The sequence below is a fragment of the Purpureocillium takamizusanense genome, chromosome 2 (assembly GCF_022605165.1).
Source record: "Purpureocillium takamizusanense chromosome 2, complete sequence".
NCBI classification, from domain to species: domain Eukaryota; kingdom Fungi; phylum Ascomycota; class Sordariomycetes; order Hypocreales; family Ophiocordycipitaceae; genus Purpureocillium; species Purpureocillium takamizusanense.
The window spans coordinates 951,721-967,593 of record NC_063069.1 but is presented as its reverse complement, the minus strand read 5'-3'; the positions used below and the strand labels follow the sequence as shown (position 1 = coordinate 967,593).

At 59.0% G+C, this 15,873-nt stretch overlaps 5 protein-coding genes across 6 annotated transcripts; 2 read left to right on the top strand and 3 right to left on the bottom strand.

Moving 5' to 3' along the window:
• Positions 1-196: 196 nt before the first annotated feature.
• Positions 197-4,334, top strand: JDV02_002120 (uncharacterized protein). Its single transcript, XM_047983110.1, has 6 exons — positions 197-791; positions 853-2,069; positions 2,118-2,350; positions 2,401-2,803; positions 2,857-3,579; positions 3,633-4,334. Exons 1-6 carry the CDS (start codon positions 528-530, stop codon positions 3,775-3,777), a joined length of 2,985 nt encoding a protein of 994 aa, XP_047839080.1. The 5' UTR covers positions 197-527; the 3' UTR covers positions 3,778-4,334.
• JDV02_002119 (Cytidine deaminase) lies at positions 3,753-4,391 on the bottom strand. Its single transcript, XM_047983109.1, has one exon. It carries the CDS (start codon positions 4,225-4,227, stop codon positions 3,790-3,792), a length of 438 nt encoding a protein of 145 aa, XP_047839079.1. The 5' UTR covers positions 4,228-4,391; the 3' UTR covers positions 3,753-3,789.
• Positions 4,392-4,676: 285 nt separating this feature from the next.
• Positions 4,677-9,577, top strand: RPO31 (DNA-directed RNA polymerase). Of its 2 annotated transcripts, XM_047983107.1 has the most exons (4): positions 4,677-5,060; positions 5,132-5,243; positions 5,302-5,451; positions 5,504-9,577. In XM_047983107.1, exons 1-4 carry the CDS (start codon positions 4,975-4,977, stop codon positions 9,494-9,496), a joined length of 4,341 nt encoding a protein of 1,446 aa, XP_047839077.1. In that variant the 5' UTR covers positions 4,677-4,974; the 3' UTR covers positions 9,497-9,577. The 2 variants fall into 2 exon arrangements, with proteins under 2 accessions (XP_047839077.1, XP_047839078.1); XM_047983108.1 differs by having other exon boundaries at positions 4,677-5,243.
• A 1-nt stretch (position 9,578) lies between these two features.
• On the bottom strand, positions 9,579-11,750 carry JDV02_002117 (uncharacterized protein). Its single transcript, XM_047983106.1, has 3 exons — positions 10,455-11,750; positions 10,214-10,355; positions 9,579-10,033 (listed from the first exon to the last, which is right to left on the bottom strand). The coding sequence occupies exons 1-3, from the start codon at positions 11,588-11,590 to the stop codon at positions 9,653-9,655; spliced, it is 1,659 nt and encodes a 552-aa protein (XP_047839076.1). The 5' UTR covers positions 11,591-11,750; the 3' UTR covers positions 9,579-9,652.
• A 993-nt stretch (positions 11,751-12,743) lies between these two features.
• JDV02_002116 (uncharacterized protein) lies at positions 12,744-14,015 on the bottom strand. Its single transcript, XM_047983105.1, has one exon. It carries the CDS (start codon positions 13,992-13,994, stop codon positions 13,386-13,388), a length of 609 nt encoding a protein of 202 aa, XP_047839075.1. The 5' UTR covers positions 13,995-14,015; the 3' UTR covers positions 12,744-13,385.
• Between the last annotated feature and the right edge of the window lie 1,858 nt (positions 14,016-15,873).

The following is a 15,873-nucleotide window of genomic DNA, read 5'->3' as shown; positions in this document are numbered from 1 at the left end:
TACCTGCACTAGTGTCAGAACAAGCCCACCACGAACAACCTCCGTGCGAGGACCCGACGTCCACCCACCTACCCACCCCAGACTGTTGCCCCCCCAGCGCATGCTAGGCTGCCACAGACGTCACCCAGCCAGTGACGTCCTCCCCCAAGGACCCGTGCCTTGCAGCATTGACAGCAGCTCGCATCACCTCCATGCATCACGAGCTCCCATGCCGCCTCCGTTTCACACCGACACGTTCGACCTCTGACAAGCACCCGCCTGCCTCGGCTCACCGCATAATTATGCACCCGCTCTCCTCTGCCCTTTCATTTCCCTCTCGTTGATCCCCGCCGTCGTTTGTCAGGCAGCAATCGCTACAAACATTACTACTATCCGGTGCCACGTTGGCGGCCCGCTCGAGCGTCCAGCGCGGGCAACCGCTCGCGCATCTGTCCCGCTTCCTCCAACGGCTTTGGACGCCACCTCAACGTCGTCGACGCGCCCCTTGCGCTGCGCAGGTCGCATGGCTGTCCTTTGGCTCGTGGAAAATGCCCCCAGCTGCTGGAGACAAGAAGGCCGAGAAGTCGTATCTGAGCTCGGCCGTCGACTCCATCAACCCGTGGGCGAGCAGCAGAACCACGACGCCAACACCCGATAGCAAGCGCGATGAGTCGGCTCAGGCGGCCGCATCTGTGCCCGCATCGGGCGCCGCACCTGGCGATCATTCTATAACACCGCTATATGGCCAGAGCTTCCGCACATATCCCAAGGACTGCCCGCCACTCAACGTTCAGTGGTTCCACGCCGTCGATGTACGCTCGTCCGCACGGCCTCTCATACTCTCGCACTCACCTGCTAACACGTTTGCCGTAGGTGCCAAAGCGAAAACCACAGCTCATAAAGGGCCGCAAAGAGCCCGCCAAGGATGCGAAGCCCCCCGCCCGACCGAAAAAGTACACGGCATTCTCACCATCTGACTCCAGACGGCTAGAGGGACGCTACCAGAAGCTGTTGGAGGCGACTGAAGAAAATCATGACAAGACGGCCGAGACTCAACCGTACACGGCCCAAGTTGGAGGACCCAAGGCCGACAGGTCCGACAGAGGCCAGGAAGCAGGGCTGACCCTCAAGGCTAGCATCCGCGTGGCGGTCAATGAAGACTTTCTCTTCGACGTCGACATTGAGGAGCGGGAGCTTGCCCCGGTCTATTGGCTTGGTCCTGTGTACGAGGTGCGGCGCGGCACTTGGTTCTTCCAAGAGGGGTCTAATCTGAGGCCGTGTGAAGAGAACCTTGCAGCCCAGCTGGAGGAAGGCTACCTGAAAATGAAGCCCTGGCTGAGTCAAGCGAGATCGCGGAGCCAGTCGGCTGCAAAGGAGCCGCAAAAGGATGTCGTCAAGGACGATAATAAAGGACCAACTACCACCGAAAGCCTCAAGGATCCAGGTTCGTCCTCTTTGACGGCATCGAAGCCTTCCCAAAACCAAGCGGGAACTAGCACACCTACCAACCAGCCCCAACCCTATCGACTTTTTGGCGCATACATGAACAACGTGGCCACGTATCAGGACGCCACTACGGCCTGGCTCTCTACCGATGGCATTATGTCGTGGGTGACGACATCGGTCTACGAGCGATTTGCTGGTGGGGGCTACATGAGCGGTGTAAAGCTGATACGGGGCTACTCGGAGCCTAGCAAGGCGAAAGACAAGGACAAGGACAAAGACAAGAAAGACGACAAGTCGGCGACCCAAAAGCTTTCCGACATCCCTGGCTTAGATGAGCGGCAACAAAAGATCCTCAAGCGTAGATCCGCACCTCCCGCTACAAGAGACTCTAGCGACAATGTCAGACGAGACAGCGAGGATCCGTCAAGCGAGGCACAAGATCGGCATGCAACGCTCCAACGACAGCTTTCGTCGCTTCTCGAGAGCGACGGTAAGAGCACCGCTGAGACGGACGAGCAAATTCGCAAGAGAGAGGAGCAGGAGATTCAGGACGACTACAACGTCGAAGTCGGCGAGACTCAGGGCCGTGAAATTGAGCATCTCGTGCTCGTCACCCACGGTATCGGACAGCGTCTAGGTCTTCGGTGAGTCGACCCTCAATCTTCTTCATGACTAGTACTTATAGCGCACAGCATGGAGAGCGTCAACTTTGTGCACGACGTCAATGTGTTGCGGAAGACAATCAAGTCTGTTTACGCGGGCTCGGCAGATCTCAAAGCCTTTAATTCCGAACTGGGTGCGGGACATGGCAACTGCCGAGTCCAGGTCTTGCCGGTCTGCTGGCGCCATCTCATAGAGTTTCCCCGGCGTCGACAGAAGACAGGCGAGCACGATCTCGGCGACGTCGCTGGGGAGGAAGATGACTGTAAGCGCTGTCTTTGAGTACCAGTTATGGACCGGTGCTGACAGACACAGATCCGGCGCTCGAGGACATTACTGTCGAGGGCGTGGCGTTTGCTCGGTCGCTCATTTCTGATCTTGCGCTGGACGTATTGCTCTACCAGAGCTCGTACCGGGAAGAGATTTCGAGGATTGTCGTTGGGGAGACGAACCGCATCCTAAGGCTATTCCGAGAGCGAAATCCTGAGTTTAAAGGAAAGGTGCACCTTATGGGCCACTCGCTGGGATCTGCCATATTCTTCGACGTATTGTGCCGGCAGAGAGAACAGAACGAGCACAGACATCCGCTTCGCTTCTGGCCCTCGCAGAACCGACAGGAGAGCAAGCTTAAAGACCACGAGCTGCAGTTTGACTTCAAGGTCGACGATTTCTTCTGCCTTGGGTCGCCGGTCGGGCTGTTTCAGATGCTCAAGGGGCGGTACGCAGATGAGAATCCACGCGAACAACGATTACTTGCTAATAGAGCTCAAGGACGATTGCCGCCCGCAACACGCCTCACGCGCTTCCATCAGAAAGCCCTTTGCATCCCGACGAGGGTGACGACCCCTTCCTCACGGCTCCAGCGCCCACTGCCGACGAGATCTCCCCCGTCAGCGGTCTGCCGTATTCGATTTCATCCCCCAAAGTCGCGCAGTTGTTCAACATATTCCACCCATCTGATCCCATCAGCTACCGTCTCGAGCCCTTGATATCGCCTGCAATGAAAGCACTTAAACCACAGGCGTTGCCTTACACGAAGAAGGGCATCTTTGGTAATGTGGCTCCGCAGAGTCTGACGGGCATCGGCGCCAAAGTCGGCCAGAGCGTGAGCGGGCTCTGGTCAAGCTTCAGCGCTGGAATTGCCAGCAACCTCATCAACCGAAGCCTCGGATTGACGAGTGAGGAAGTCGCCCGAATGGCAGCTGCGGAGAGTTCGCAGTCTGGTGTCGGGCACGCGGCAAACGGCAAGACTGACGAGCGAAAGCAGCAGCTCGCCGATTCGACAACGGCGGGCCACGACAACGCGACGCTGATTGATGAAGAGATGGAGACGCTCTACTCGACATTTCAGAAGAGCCGCGGCGAGGACATGTCCAAGGGAGACGAAACAATCACCAAGGGTGCAGACGGGCAGAAGGGAAGACGGTTGCGCGCAGAGGAGACCAAAGTTCGAGCATTGAATCGCAACGGGAGAGTCGACTACAGCATACAAGAGTGAGTGTCTGAACTTGTGAGAGACTCATACTGGTTACTGACTGGAGGCCTAGGAGTGCACTGGACTTCAACCCCATCAACACCATTGCCTCGCACATGGGGTACTGGGGGGACGAAGATGTCAACCATTTTGTCCTCTCGCAACTTCTGTCAAACAGGGTCAAGAGCAAGAAGCGGCAGAGGGATGGATTGAATTGACTGGATTAGTGTTTAAGCTATGGCGACCTCTTTGACCGCCTGGTTCCTGTCGTCTGATATGTATGCGAACGGTAGCAACTCCCAAACCGGCACTGTCTTCTGGGCGCCCCCCTCGTCGACGACAATGACGTTGATGCTAGGGTTGTAGTCGAGAAGAACCTGCCTGCATCTTCCACATGGATTGAGCACCCGGATCTTGTCATTGTCCCGACCTACGGCGACCATGGTGGTGATGTTCTTGGCGAGCACGCCTTGGGCTGCAGCGACTCCGAGGACCACGAGCTCTGCGCAGGGGCCGCCGGTGAAATGGAATACGTTGACCCCCGTAAAGGAGAGGCCATCGGATGTGCGAGCAGCGGCCGTGACGGTGTGAAGGTCGTCGTTGTCTGGGACGGCAGAGAGGGAGGATGCGGCGAGAGCGATGAGCTCATGGTCCAGCTGGGACGACATGATGATGTGTTGAGTAGTGTTTTGGCTGGCCTAGCAAAGGATGGTTTTGCGTAGATGGTAGAATGGGAACAGGTGAATGGAATAGAGCCGTACCTATAATCAGTACCTGGGTATTCATGCACGTTTTTATATCACGGAACCGACTGATGGCCAGACAGTCGCCGTGGCATGCATAGTAGGTACGAAGTACGCCGTTGCGCACATGGATGTGATGGATTGTAGCGGTCGCTGCAGGTCTTACAGCGCTGCCAGCCCACTGTCGGTCCATTGCCGTTTCGAGAGAAGAGGCGTCGGGTCGCCGTGTCATGTCATGCGGGCATGCATGCATGCAGCTGGCAAATGGTGGGGTTCATTCGTACCCCACCATGCCATGGCGCCCACCGCAAAGCTTCGGTATGGCTCATCCACCGAGCGAGCTAGTCCCTCCTCCATCGCAAATCTTGGGCCGCCCGAAATTTTGTCACGCAGAAGCGAACATCGTCCTTTTGCGCCCGCATCACCACCACCTTGCAACGCCGCCCGCAGCATCCATTTACCCCGCCCGTGGGCCCGCGTCGCAAATTGTCTGTCATGTTGGCCGAGTCCGACGAGAAGCCATCAGCACCGGGTTTCGGCCACTTGTGACCTCCGGCCAGACGACTCACCCACTCACTCTCAACGGTGATCCGGTAGCCGGCCGCTCGACCACCACCGCCCCGAAGCCCGCTCCACGAGGCTGCCTCCCCGGCGGCTTGCGAAACAAACGCCATGGCCAACTCGACCGAGAGATCAGTCAAGGAGCAGCTGGTTGATAAGCTGCCCAAGCGCTTCAAGGGCATCAAATTTGGAATCCAGTGCGTGGCTGCGGTTGGCGAGGAGATGGCTCGATGATTCATGCCGCTGACCGTTTCTGCGTGCGCCACAGGTCCAACCAGGATATTGCCAACCAGGCTGTCCTCGAAGTGTCCGATCGACTGCTTTACGATATCGAGAATAACCGGGCGCCGTATCGACATGGGCCTCTTGACCCGCGCTTGGTACGAGTGAAGGAGTCTCGAGAGCTACCTGCGAACGACGGCTAACCCACTGCCATAGGGCACCTCGAGCAAGATTGGCAAATGCGCAACATGTCAAGACTCGCTGCAAAACTGCACGGGCCATTTCGGCCATGTGCGACTCCCATTGCCCGCCTTCCATATCGGCTACTTGCGATTCGTCATGTCTATTCTGCAGGAGATATGCAAGGTACGCTGGTCTCCGTTCCCCGTTTCGGTGGCGTGTGGCTCACAAGCGATAGGATTGCGGCCGCGTACTGTTAGAAGAACCTGAGCGACGGTCGTTCTTGAAAGAACTCCGCCGGCCGTTCCTCGACAACCTTCGTCGAACCCAGATTTGCAAGCGCATCAATGAGCAGTGTCGCAAGTGCAAAACTTGCCCTTACTGCGGCTCCATCAATGGCCAAATCCGCAAGACGGGCGTCCTCAAGCTCGCCCACGACAAGTTTGTCGCGTTCAACAAGTCCACGTCCGTCAAGAAGGTGCCTCCCGAGGCCAAAGTCAAGTTTGAGAACTCGTTTGCCGAGGCCAGGCGAGAGAACCCCGAAGTGGAGAAGCACCTCCGCAAGGCAATGGAGGATCTCAACCCGCTTCGGGTCCTCAAACTCTTCAAGAGAATCAGCCCTACAGACTGTGAGCTGTTGGGGCTGGATCCCGCCGAGGGTCGACCTGAAATGTTCATTTGGCAGTTCGTGCCCGCGCCCCCGGTGTGCATCCGGCCTTCTGTTGCGCAGGACAATGCCAGTACCGAAGATGACATTACCACCAAGCTTGCGGACATTGTGTGGGTCAGTGGCATGATACGATCTGCCCTCCAGAAAGGATCTCCCATCCAGACCATCATGGAACAGTGGGAGTACCTCCAAACCCAAATCGCGATGTACGTCAATAGTGACGTCCCCGGCCTTCAGCAACCTGGCTTCGGCAAGTCCACCAGGGGCTTTTGTCAGCGGTTGAAGGGTAAGCAGGGCCGTTTCCGAGGCAATCTCTCCGGCAAGCGTGTCGATTTCTCTGGACGTACGGTTATTTCACCCGACCCCAACTTGGGCATCGACCAGGTCGCTGTGCCCATCCTCGTCGCAAAGAACCTGACGTACCCCGAAAGGGTCAACCGGCAGAATATCGAGAAGCTGCGCCAATGCGTTTTGAACGGCTGCGACGTATGGCCGGGAGCGCAGGCCGTCTTGGCAAAGGAGGAGGACAGTCATTATCGCTACAACCTCAAATTCGCCAATCGCGAGTATAGGGCGCGACAGCTGACTGCCGGCGATATCGTTGAGCGACACCTCGAGGATGGCGACATTGTGCTGTTCAACCGGCAGCCTTCCCTGCACAAGCTCAGTATCATGAGCCATCTCGTCAAGGTCCGGCCCTGGAGAACATTTCGCCTCAACGAGTGTGTTTGCAACCCGTACAACGCCGATTTCGACGGAGACGAGATGAACCTGCATGTCCCGCAAACCGAAGAAGCTCGGGCCGAAGCCATCAACCTCATGGGCGTCAAGTACAACTTGGCGACCCCTAAAAACGGAGAGCCCATCATTGCCGCCACCCAGGACTTCATCACCGCCGCGTTCCTACTCAGCAGCAAGGACCGCTTCTTCGACCGGAAGACCTTCACCTACATCTGCATGCATATGATGGACGGCAGGACGCCGCTAGACCTGCCGCCCCCAGCCATCATCGCACCCCAATGCATGTGGACTGGCAAGCAGGTTTTTAGCGTCATGATGCGACCGAACAAGGACTCTCCCGTCAAAGTCAACCTGGATGCCAAATGCAGAGCGTACAAGGCGCGTCCTGGCCAGTGCCCCGACATGGATCCCAATGACGGCTGGCTGGTTGTCCGCAACTCAGAAGTCATGTGCGGCCGCATGGACAAGTCTACTGTCGGCTCTGGCAAGAAGGACTCCATCTTCTACGTCATCATGAGAGATTTCGGCCCAGACCAGGCTGTCATCGCCATGAACAGGCTGGCAAAACTCTGCGCCCGACAGCTCACCAACCGCGGCTTCTCCATCGGCGTGGGTGACGTGTTCCCGACGGCGTCTCTCAATGTCGAGAAGGAGAGTCTGGTATCGACAGCGTACGAGCAGTGCGATGACCTCATTGAAACATTCAAGCAGGGGAAGCTCGAAAAGGCACCCGGCTGCAACATGGAGCAGACGCTGGAGAACCTAATCTCCGGTATCCTTAGCAAAGTCCGACAGCAGGCCGGTACATACTGTATCGACACCCTGAGTCGCAACAACGCCCCTTTGATCATGGCCAAATCTGGATCGAAAGGCTCGGACATTAACGTCGCGCAGATGGTGGCCGTCGTCGGACAGCAAATTATCGGTGGTCAGCGTGTGCCCGATGGGTTCCAAGACCGAAGTCTTCCTCACTTTCACAAAAACGCCCGACAGCCCCCCTCCAAGGGTTTCGTCAAGAACAGTTTCTACACCGGCTTGTTCCCGACCGAGTTCTTGTTTCACGCAATCTCCGGTCGTGAAGGTCTGGTCGATACGGCCGTCAAGACCGCCGAAACGGGGTACATGTCGCGACGACTGATGAAGTCGCTGGAGGATCTTTCGACACAATACGACGACACAGTTAGAACATCCGGAGGCGGCATCGTGCAGTTCCAGTTCGGCGCGGACAAGCTCGACCCGGTGGACATGGAGGGCTCTGCGGAGCCGGTACACTTCCTGCGCACCTGGAGTCATGCCGAGAACTTGACGTGGGACAACGACGAGCCGGCCATGACGCCGACGGAAATTCGCAGCTTCGCCGACTCGATGCTCGAGGTGGAGCGTAAGCGCCTTCCGAGAATCGGCCTGCTCAAGGACAGACTCGAGTATGAGGACACCACCGACTATGGCATTGACGAGCACGAGAGCGCGCGAAAATTCCTCAAGACCATCGAAAGCCACGTCGAGGGTCTGGCTACGAAGCTGGAGCGCGTACGAGCTCTGGCCGGCTTCGACGGCGACACACCGCTCCACCCTGACTCTCAGGCGCACTGCGACCGGACGGCCAAGGTGACGGTGACGACGCTGCAGCTTTTCATCAAGATGTGTCTCGAAAAATACAAGAAGGCCCACGTCGAGCCGGGCCATGCCGTCGGTGCCGTCGGTGCGCAGTCCATTGGTGAGCCTGGTACACAGATGACACTCAAGACCTTCCACTTTGCTGGTGTGGCCGGTATGAGTATCACACAGGGTGTGCCGCGTATCAAGGAAATTATCAATGCTTCCAAGACTATCAGCACGCCCGTCATCACCTGTCCGCTGCTCAACAACGAGCAGATCGAGGTGGCCAAGGTGGTCAAGGCGCGCATTGAGAAGACGTACGTGTCGGACGTCCTGCACTTTGTGGAGGACGAGTGGCGTGCGGAGGAAGGCAACGTCGTGCTCCAGATTGACAGAGGCTCGCTGTCAGACATGCATCTGGGCATCGGCATCTACGACATTGCCGAGGCCATTTGCAAACAGCGCAAGCTCAAGGTAGCACGCGAGGACTTGTCCATTTTTGGCGACAGAATCGTGATCCGAGTCCGAGATGGGAGTCAGATGGCGACCAAGAGGACGACGACGCGGAAGACGGACGCCGACAGCGGCGACATGCTGCTGCGGGCCAACTTCCTGCGACGCACACTGCCCAACGTGCCCGTGTCGGGTTATCCGGAGGCGACCCGAGCCATCATCCAGACGTCGGAGCAGAACACCCATACCGTCCTCGTGGAAGGCTACGGCCTGCGGGAATGCATGACGACGGAGGGCGTCATCGGGACCAAGACACGGACGAACAATGTCATGGAGTGCCGCGACATTCTCGGCATCGAGGCGGCGCGGACAACGATTGCCAACGAAATCGGCGAAGTCATGGGTGACATGGGCATCGACCCGCGGCACATGCAGCTGCTGGCCGACGTGATGACGTACAAGGGCGAGGTGTTGGGCATCACGCGGTTCGGCCTGTCCAAGATGCGCGACAGCGTGCTACAGCTGGCGTCGTTTGAGAAGACGCCGGACCACCTGTTTGACGCGGCGGCGGGCATGAAGACGGACCAGATTGAGGGCGTGAGCGAGTGCATCATCATGGGACAGACGATGGGGGTGGGCACGGGCGCTTTCCAGGTCGTGCGGCGGCTGGGCATTCAGCCGGGCCAGCTGTCACAAAAGAAGACGTTGTTTGAGGACGAGTGGAACAAAGAGGTGGCAATGAAGCGCAAGTCCAGGCGGAAGGTATAGACAGACGCTCTGTGGGGATCCGCCACGAGCATCTTGCATGGTGACAGAAATAAGAAGTAAAAAAAATCTATTGACAATTGGTCTACGATCTATGGCAAGATGAATGGCTGTGTATTCAATATACATGACGTGCCGCGAAGGTAATGCCTGCCAGCCTCAGGGGTTCTCCTCGTCGCGCGCATAGTCACGGTCACGATGCTCGCGGTTCTTAAAGACAGCCAGCAGGCCGAGGTCGTAGCAGGCCTTGAGGGAGCCGGCGGCCACGAAGCTGACCCAGAAGAGGTCCCGCCCCGCGAGGACGCCGGTGATGAGGGGCCCGAGGCTCTGGGCGGCCGTCTTGGCGACGTTGACGGCGGCCATGACGGCGGTGCGCTCGCCGGGGAGCAGGACGGCGGCGAGGAAGGCGGAGCGCGGGGCGACGTCCATGGACTGGGTGCAGGCGCGGAGGGCGAGGAGGAGGATGGCGGGGCCGAGCGTGGAGGGGAGGGGGATGAGGGCGAGGAAGAGGGCGGAGGGGAGGTGTGTGAAGACCATGGTCTGGCGGGTGTTGTAACATGTCAGCTCAGCTCAGCTTCAGCGTTGGGGTGTAGGGAAAGGAAAAGAGAAAAGAGGGAGATGAGGAGGAAGAACAGGGGTAAGGGGTTGGGGTTGGGGTTGGGGTTGGGGTGACTGAGGAGGGAGATGGACGGGGTGGTCTGTCTGTCTGTCTTGACCTACCTTGACGTTGCCGAGGCGCTTGGCCAGCGCGGAGGCGACAATGACGGACGAGGCGGAGATGAGGCTCGTGGTGAAGAAGACGGAGCCGAGGCGGCCCTCGTCGAGGTTGAAGCGGGAGCGGAAGTAGTATGTGACCCAGGACCTGTGCCGGCGGGGGTGACGAGGAGACAGCAAAACGTTAGCTCAAACTGGACTACTGACTTGAAATTTTAAAGACGACGATGGGTGGTGGACGACGTACAAGGGAGCGAGGCCCGACGCAAACGAGTCGAGGGCAAAGAGGAGGCACAGCGCGGTGGCGATGCCCTTGCTCTCGGGGCTGAGGGGCGGTAGCATGGCTGTCCACCAGCGTTGCGGGGAGCTGGCGTCTGCGGACTTCTTGGCCCGGGCGTCTTCTTCCTCTTCCTCTTCTCCTTCCATTTCTCCCTCTCCAGGGGCGCTCAGCAGCAGCGGCGTCGTCTCCTCTGCCGAGGCGCCAGCAGCAGCAGTAGCACCAGCAGAAGGAGGGGCAGTCAATGCCGGGGACCGCTCCCGAGCCTTCCCCTCATCCGCCTCCACGGCGGGGGACAGGGCGAGGGCGAGGGCCAGCTTAACGAGCCCGAGCGCGGCGTAGGCGACGAAGACGGCGCGATACGCGTCCAGCAGCGCCCACCCGAGCCTCGCCGTGGCCGCCTCGACGGCCCACCCGCACGTCACCATGCCGAGCGCCGAGCCGGCCGTGCCCGCGAGGCTGTACCACGCGTACACGTCGGGCCTGTCGGGCGGCGGGGTGAGGTGCGCGACGACGCTCTCCTCGACGGCGCGGAAGGGGCCGATTTCGTTGCCGCTGGGGCTGATGACGCCGAGGACGGCGGCGACGAGGAGGAGGGCGTACGAATACGACGACGATGAAGACGATAAAGACGATGATGCCTCGCTCCCCGGGCTATCAGCAGTGGAGGAGGTCGCGGTGGTAGCAAAGACGAGCCCGCTGGCGGCCATGAGCGCCGCGCCGAGGGCGAGCACGGCGCGGCGCCCGAGCAGGCGGTCGGCGGCGAGCCCGAGCAGCAGGGAGACGAGGACGTCGCCGACGAGGGTGAGGGTCATGAAGAGCCCCGCCTGGGCGCGGGAGAGGCCGAGGGCGCGCAGGAGGGAGACGAGGACGAGGGTGGAGGCGCCGTAGGCGGAGAGCCGGACGAGGCGCTGCAGGACGAGGAGCTTGACGTCGCGGGGGGCGCGGGCGAGGGCGGCGAGGCCGAGCTCGGAGAGGATGCGTCCGGGGAGGGATGGGGGTTGTTGTTGCTGTTGTTGTTGTTCATGACGTGGTGGTGGCTGCTGCTGGTGTTGCAGAGCTGCCGCGGATGGCGGTGGTGGTGGAGGCGGTTCCATGGCCGCCATCAATGTCGGGGGATGTCTGTGAGTGTCTGCCCTACGCGAGTTGCAAAGAAAGACGCGGTCCGGTCTTGGGTTTATTTTTGCGTGGTGAAAAAAAGGGGCGTTTGAGCTGGTGATGAGAAATGTGACCTCAGTGGTCGTCGATCGACGCGTGAGCGTGTCGTCTTTTTGATGTTGTGAGGGAGAGCTTGGTGGTGGTGCGGGCGCCCGTGTAAGTCGGCGTCCGAGGCTATCTCCGCGTGCGCTGCAAACAAGAAACGCCACAGTGGATTGCTACGGTGGTGGTGCTGGAAGAGTCGGCACGGTGGCGGCGGCGGTGCGGGCGTAGTGTTGACAGGGGTCCTATTCTGCTCGCACATTTGTGTTTGTGAATGAACCTGGTGTGTCAACGAGTGCCGGAAGAGCGATGGATGTGTGAATATGTGCGTGCAGTGTGGTGTCGTTGTCTGCCGCCAACGCATTGACAACGTCTGGGTGGAGTGACGTGCAGATTCGAAGCTTGTGCGGGAGGCTGTCGAATGGGAGTCCGGGTGTTTGGTCATGCTGGGTTTGGATTCAAGTTTCGCACTCCGTGATTAGGCCCAACTGCATGCTTGTAGGTACTATTGGTGGGGATCCGGCAGCGGAGGGTGGCCTGGCCGGCGCTCCAACGTCCTTGACGGCTTCATGTCGCCGCGCAGACTCTCGGCGGTCGGCGGAAAGCCCCACTTTTGGCTCCGGGGCCGCACCGGCTGCGACCCATTTCCTGGCAGCACGGCCGGCGCACATGGCGTGCGTTTTGTGTATGAGTGAATGACTGTCTGCCCACCTCATAAGAAACAGCGTCTGATACCACTGGACCTGTTTCACGCGTCGACGCTGCAGTTCGCGGCGCGATTCACGGCGCGAGGAAACAGCTCGTGCATCAATGGCCCGGCTTACAATTTGCTACATGTATTTGACGTTGTCACCCTCCGCCGCCGCCTTTTGCGTGACGTTGATCAAGACTTGCGATGCTCTGACAGTGACTTGTGCCTGGAACCAAAAAGTGATTTGATTTCGAAGAGAAAAACGAGACTGTAGAAGTCATTTAAAATGCCAATACGCTTTCTCTTCCTTACCTTCCCGATCGCTATTTTCATCACCAAGGATCAAATGAATCATCACATTTTCCTTGCGCAACCCATCCATCACTACGCGCTTCGCAGCAACATCACCGCCCATGGCCCATTTCGAAGGCAGCGCCCTCATGGATGCATTCCACGATATAGAGTGCAGGATAGCGGACCTCGTCGCATCCATCCACACGCACCAGCAAGGACAGCAGCGCGCCAAGGAGTACGTGCAGTTTTGTATCCAGACGGGTCGTCCCCTCCGCGAAGGCAGGTTGTTGGCCCCTCCATCTTTTTACACCCCCCGGAGGATGAGGCCTGGTGACAGCAACAACGACCGTGGGAACTAACCAGGGTTTTCTTTTCTTCCTTGGCTGCAGTACTGCTTGCGCGACAGATCATGGCGAGCTGGGAGGACGAAGTGGGCCGTTTGGAGCGGCAGCTGTACGAAGTCATGGACGAAAAGGCCCGGTTGGATGCTGTCGTCACCGCAATGGAGCGTAGCTCTGTGGGCTGACTTGGGTTCTGGAAATGCTTGTATTATTGCTGTTGTATGCATAAAAAGAGGCGCGGCGCATGCTGTTTAACTTGCTCTCCTCCCAATGACCTTTATGTTGCCTCAAACCCTCCGCCTTCTAACCTCCCTTTTCAATAATCTGTCTCGTGAAATTGTCCCATTCTTCCCGACGAGTCGACCTTTTGCAAGTCTACACAAACTTGCGCTGCACCTCGACCTTGACGCAGCTCGGGTTCTGGGGCTTCTGGCTGCCGTTGCCGAGCACCCAGTTGAGGGTATGGTACTGGTAGCCCGTGTAGTAGCTCTGGCAGACGTACCAGTTGCGCAGCGCGCGGGGCTTGTCGGCCGTCGGGGGCGTGTGCGAGTCGTCGAGGTAGCCGATGACGGCGAGGCGGCCCGTCCTGCGCTCGACGGCCACGTACTGCCGGGTGTAGCTGGGCTCGAAGAGCGGCAGCGCCACGTTGGTCGAGGGGTCCGTGTAGAAGCTCATGGGCTCCGACGCGACGCCGCCGCCGCCGATGGGCAGGTTCCAGATGAGCGCGCCCGCAGGCTCGTACCCGCTGAGCGGCGACGTCGAGCCCTGCGTCGTGTTGAGGTAGAAGCTGGGGCCCGAGTCGCGGCCCGCTAGGCAGAGCGACTCGATGGCCGCGCCCGAGTGGCAGGCCGCGAGCTTGACCCCGTCGAGGGACTTGTCGGCGGACTGGAGGACGAGGTTGAAGGGCTTGGACTGCACGTCTTGCGCGGCGGCGAGGCCGGTGCAGGTGAGCAGTAGGGAGAGGATGCCGGCGGTGGTCCTCATATTGGGTGGGTGCGGGTGCGGGTGTATATGTGTTTTGGTCGTGTGTAGTTGAAAAGTGGAGGAAAGATGGTGTGTGGTCAGATCGATCTGAGATGAGCGACTGTAGTGGTGTGTGTGTGTGTATGTGTGTGGGTGTGTGTCTGTTGGTGGGATGGAGGAGACGATCTCTGCATGGCCTGGGCATCCCCCCCTCTTTATACATGCGCCCTCAACCACCGAACGACCTCCCCCCCTCCTCCCTCCGCGCAAAGACAGACTAGACGTCAACGCAGGCAAGCCTCGTTGAAGCCATCGTCAGCCCGACTCGCCTCGTATCGCATCGCACCGCATCGTCACACCTGACCTGTACCACCCCGCCGTTCCACCTACCGATCCTCCCCCCCCCCCCTTTCGTTCGTTCGTGGACGCCGCCAAGGAAACCAGTTGAGCCGCCGCCCGCCGGTAGTCCCTCTCGTCTTCTGCTCTCCTCGACGTATGGTGTCTCGTAGCAGCTGGCTAGCCCCCGTGCTGGTCGGATACGGGGCAACATTGATGGACCGAGCTACCGGGGATAGCATCATAGTCACGGCCCGCGCTTGAGGATGACATGACGTACGGTATGATTGTCATCGGCGGCGCCTGTTTTTTGTTTGTGACCGCCGCGATGAACCCCCCACCTTGCGCCGCTTCGTCGCCAAGACGGGATTTGCATCGTTCGCTCGCGGCGCTGTCGGCAAACACGAGTGCCTGCAACCCTATGACGCAAAGTGGGCTTTTGTCTCGTCTCCCCTCCCCGCCCACGCCGCCATTTCCCCCCACGGGTTTAGCTGGCTCAGCTGCCGCCGCCTCGGCGCAAGGGTCCAGCAGGCCCAGAGCGGCCCGCGCGGAGAAACGCTAGCTAGTCGCTATACTAACTTTTTTTGTAGCTTGGAGGCAGGAGACCCGGCCGGGCTTGGCTCGCACTACCGGCTTGCTCCTCTACCGCAACCCGGTGCCGTCCTACCTGGGGCGAACGGCCGGAGTTTGAGACAATGGCAGTCTGGTCTGACCGAGACGCTGCACGACGTGAGGCGGCGGGACGTGCAATACGAGAAAATGGGGAGTAGTTTACTCGAAAGGTCGTGGAATCCCCCCCGTAGCGTGCACGCGGACGGGATAGTTATCTCGCCGCCCGTCGAGACGCCACGGATATCCAGATCCGGGGAACGATTTAATTATGCAAGGACTGGGATGCGCCCGATCCGCAAGCCTGCTGAAGCCCTGCATGGAGGTACCCGGAGAACCGACTGACGTTGGCGATCGTTGCTGAACAATGCATTGCTGAGCAGGAGCAAAGCAATGCGATGGAATTGATGCAACCCCGCGCCAGCACAAACGGTGAAACATTCCACGCAAACTCAAATCTAACGCCTTCGCATGTCTAAACGGCATTGGTGGTCCTGCCAAACGTTTTGCAACTCGCATAGAGTTTTTTCCCCATACTTTCGGGAACCGTTGCCTCGGCCCACAAAAGGCTAATTCGTCGACATCACAATGCAAGATCCCTTGGGGGCCGGTGACACACCAGACGACCACTGCAGATGTCAGCTCCGGCACATTACAGTGGTGGTGGGTGTGTGCTGTGTCAGTTGACAGCGCGTACGAGCAGAGTGGTTGGTAACTTTCAGGTCCATGGTGTCACACCAGACCACCAAGATGTCCTGCCCCTCAGCACCAGACCAATACTGTAGCACGCGTCTTCGTTACATGGTTAGGAGGGGGTCGCCTGGTAGGGCCATGGAGTGTAGATCCAGGTAACGTGAATCCTTTGCGTTGGTATATAGCATGCACAGCTTCGTAGATTTCGATTCGTAGCGATGAACACCTGACACAGCTCTCCTCCCGTCAACATGAATGCAAG

Bases quoted from the DNA above. Each gene is read 5' to 3' on its own strand.
- JDV02_002116 (XM_047983105.1), bottom strand. From the start codon at position 13,994: ATGAGGACCACCGCCGGCATCCTCTCCCTACTGCTCACCTGCACCGGC.
- JDV02_002120 (XM_047983110.1), top strand. From the start codon at position 528: ATGCCCCCAGCTGCTGGAGACAAGAAGGCCGAGAAGTCGTATCTGAGC. The intron at 2,070-2,117 runs GTGAGTCGACCC...TATAGCGCACAG, and splicing joins GGACAGCGTCTAGGTCTTCG to CATGGAGAGCGTCAACTTTG. The intron at 2,351-2,400 runs GTAAGCGCTGTC...TGACAGACACAG, and splicing joins CGCTGGGGAGGAAGATGACT to ATCCGGCGCTCGAGGACATT.
- JDV02_002119 (XM_047983109.1), bottom strand. From the start codon at position 4,227: ATGTCGTCCCAGCTGGACCATGAGCTCATCGCTCTCGCCGCATCCTCC.
- RPO31 (XM_047983107.1), top strand. From the start codon at position 4,975: ATGGCCAACTCGACCGAGAGATCAGTCAAGGAGCAGCTGGTTGATAAG. The intron at 5,244-5,301 runs GTACGAGTGAAG...CCACTGCCATAG, and splicing joins GGCCTCTTGACCCGCGCTTG to GGCACCTCGAGCAAGATTGG. The intron at 5,452-5,503 runs GTACGCTGGTCT...CACAAGCGATAG, and splicing joins TTCTGCAGGAGATATGCAAG to GATTGCGGCCGCGTACTGTT.
- JDV02_002117 (XM_047983106.1), bottom strand. From the start codon at position 11,590: ATGGCGGCCATGGAACCGCCTCCACCACCACCGCCATCCGCGGCAGCT. The intron at 10,356-10,454 runs GTACGTCGTCCA...CCGCCGGCACAG, and splicing joins GCGTCGGGCCTCGCTCCCTT to GTCCTGGGTCACATACTACT. The intron at 10,034-10,213 runs GTAGGTCAAGAC...AACACCCGCCAG, and splicing joins AGCGCCTCGGCAACGTCAAG to ACCATGGTCTTCACACACCT.